Source organism: Triticum urartu, chromosome 4A (assembly GCF_056163025.1).
Source record: "Triticum urartu cultivar PI428250 chromosome 4A, HENAU_Tu73, whole genome shotgun sequence".
Classification (NCBI taxonomy): Eukaryota; Viridiplantae; Streptophyta; class Magnoliopsida; order Poales; family Poaceae; genus Triticum; species Triticum urartu.
This window is the reverse complement of record NC_141876.1, coordinates 1598110-1599314: the sequence shown is the minus strand read 5'-3', so window position 1 is coordinate 1599314 and position 1205 is coordinate 1598110. Positions and strand designations below refer to the sequence as shown.

The following is a 1205-nucleotide window of genomic DNA, read 5'->3' as shown; positions in this document are numbered from 1 at the left end:
CAATAGGTTAACACCGTTGTCTGGACATCCGTCCCCGCCTTAGGAGACCCCCCCCCCCCCCGTATGGGTTGGAACAACATGTTGTAGGGAGAGTACGACAATATTTTAATATCGCGTTGGCAGAGCCTTGAACTCAAGACCTACTAACTCGGATTTCATATTAAATTCATGCTCTAGCGAACTCATGTAAAAGTCTGAACTGATCAAAAGAGGCGGATAGTATATTTCAACCCTCATGACAAAAATATGTGTATGTGTGCGTTCATAGAGTTGAATGTATGTGAACGTCTATGCTTGTACTGTGTTAAAAAAACAAGATTGGAGTATATATTACTACAAGTTTTTCTTTCTTTACACTAACAGAAAAAACTGTATGCTGTTACACTTACCGACGACTCACCCTGATGAGAACCACCTTTCTAATCCTTGCTGCTTCTAGATATGATCATCCCCTCTCCCGTTTCATGCATGCATGCCTAACGTACGCCTCTCGCGCGCCATCTATCTGTCCGTCCGTTTGACAATTGTTTCTACCTATGCGTCGCTCTGTCTGCTGTCGCCGTCGACGGTGGCGTTGTCCTGGTGCCGTCGCCGTCGCCGGTGGTGTTGCCGTTGAGGATGCAGAGGAGCTCGGTGAATGCGCCGAGGATGTCCCTGAGCGTGTCGCTGTCGTTGATGGCGATGTAGCACAAGAGGAGGTCGTGCATGCGCGCGCGGTCGGCGCCGCGGCGCGGGTCCAGGCCCAGCGCCTCCGCCATCTCCAGCATCGACTTGAGGAACTCGGCGCGGGGCGCGTCCGTCGACATGGTGACGCTCCGCACCGCCTCCTGCGACGGGATGAATGGACAGGGAGCGGTGGCGTGCTCGGAGGAGGAGGAGTCGACGATGGAGTTGGAGCGGCCGGGGGGCGCGAGGGAGAGGCGGCGGGACGCGATGGCGGAGGACAGGCCGCCGACGTCGGCCTGCGCGTCGGCGTCGTCGTCGTCGAGGAAGGCCGGGGAGGAGGTGGAGGCGGAGGAGGGCGGCGAGACGGAGACGGAGGTGGAGGTGGAGCCGTCGTCGTAGGTAAGGTTAAGGAGGGCCGACGGCGGTGACTTGGGGGGCCTCCGGCCGCCCACGACGGCGGGGAAGCAGCCGAGCATTGCGCGGCGGTCCGTGCTTCTTGGCATTTCTTTCTTGGTTGTTGTTTCTGAAATTAGATTAGA

The 1205-nt window shown here is 56.9% G+C and overlaps 1 protein-coding gene across 1 annotated transcript; it reads right to left on the bottom strand.

Annotated features, from left to right (window-relative positions):
* Nucleotides 1-200: 200 nt before the first annotated feature.
* Nucleotides 201-1205, bottom strand: LOC125554887 (uncharacterized). Its single transcript, XM_048718271.2, has one exon. The coding sequence runs from the start codon at nucleotides 1167-1169 to the stop codon at nucleotides 531-533; it is 639 nt and encodes a 212-aa protein (XP_048574228.2). The 5' UTR covers nucleotides 1170-1205; the 3' UTR covers nucleotides 201-530.

Excerpts from the sequence above, each read along its gene's own strand:
- LOC125554887 (XM_048718271.2), bottom strand. The coding sequence starts at position 1,169 with ATGCCAAGAAGCACGGACCGCCGCGCAATGCTCGGCTGCTTCCCCGCC.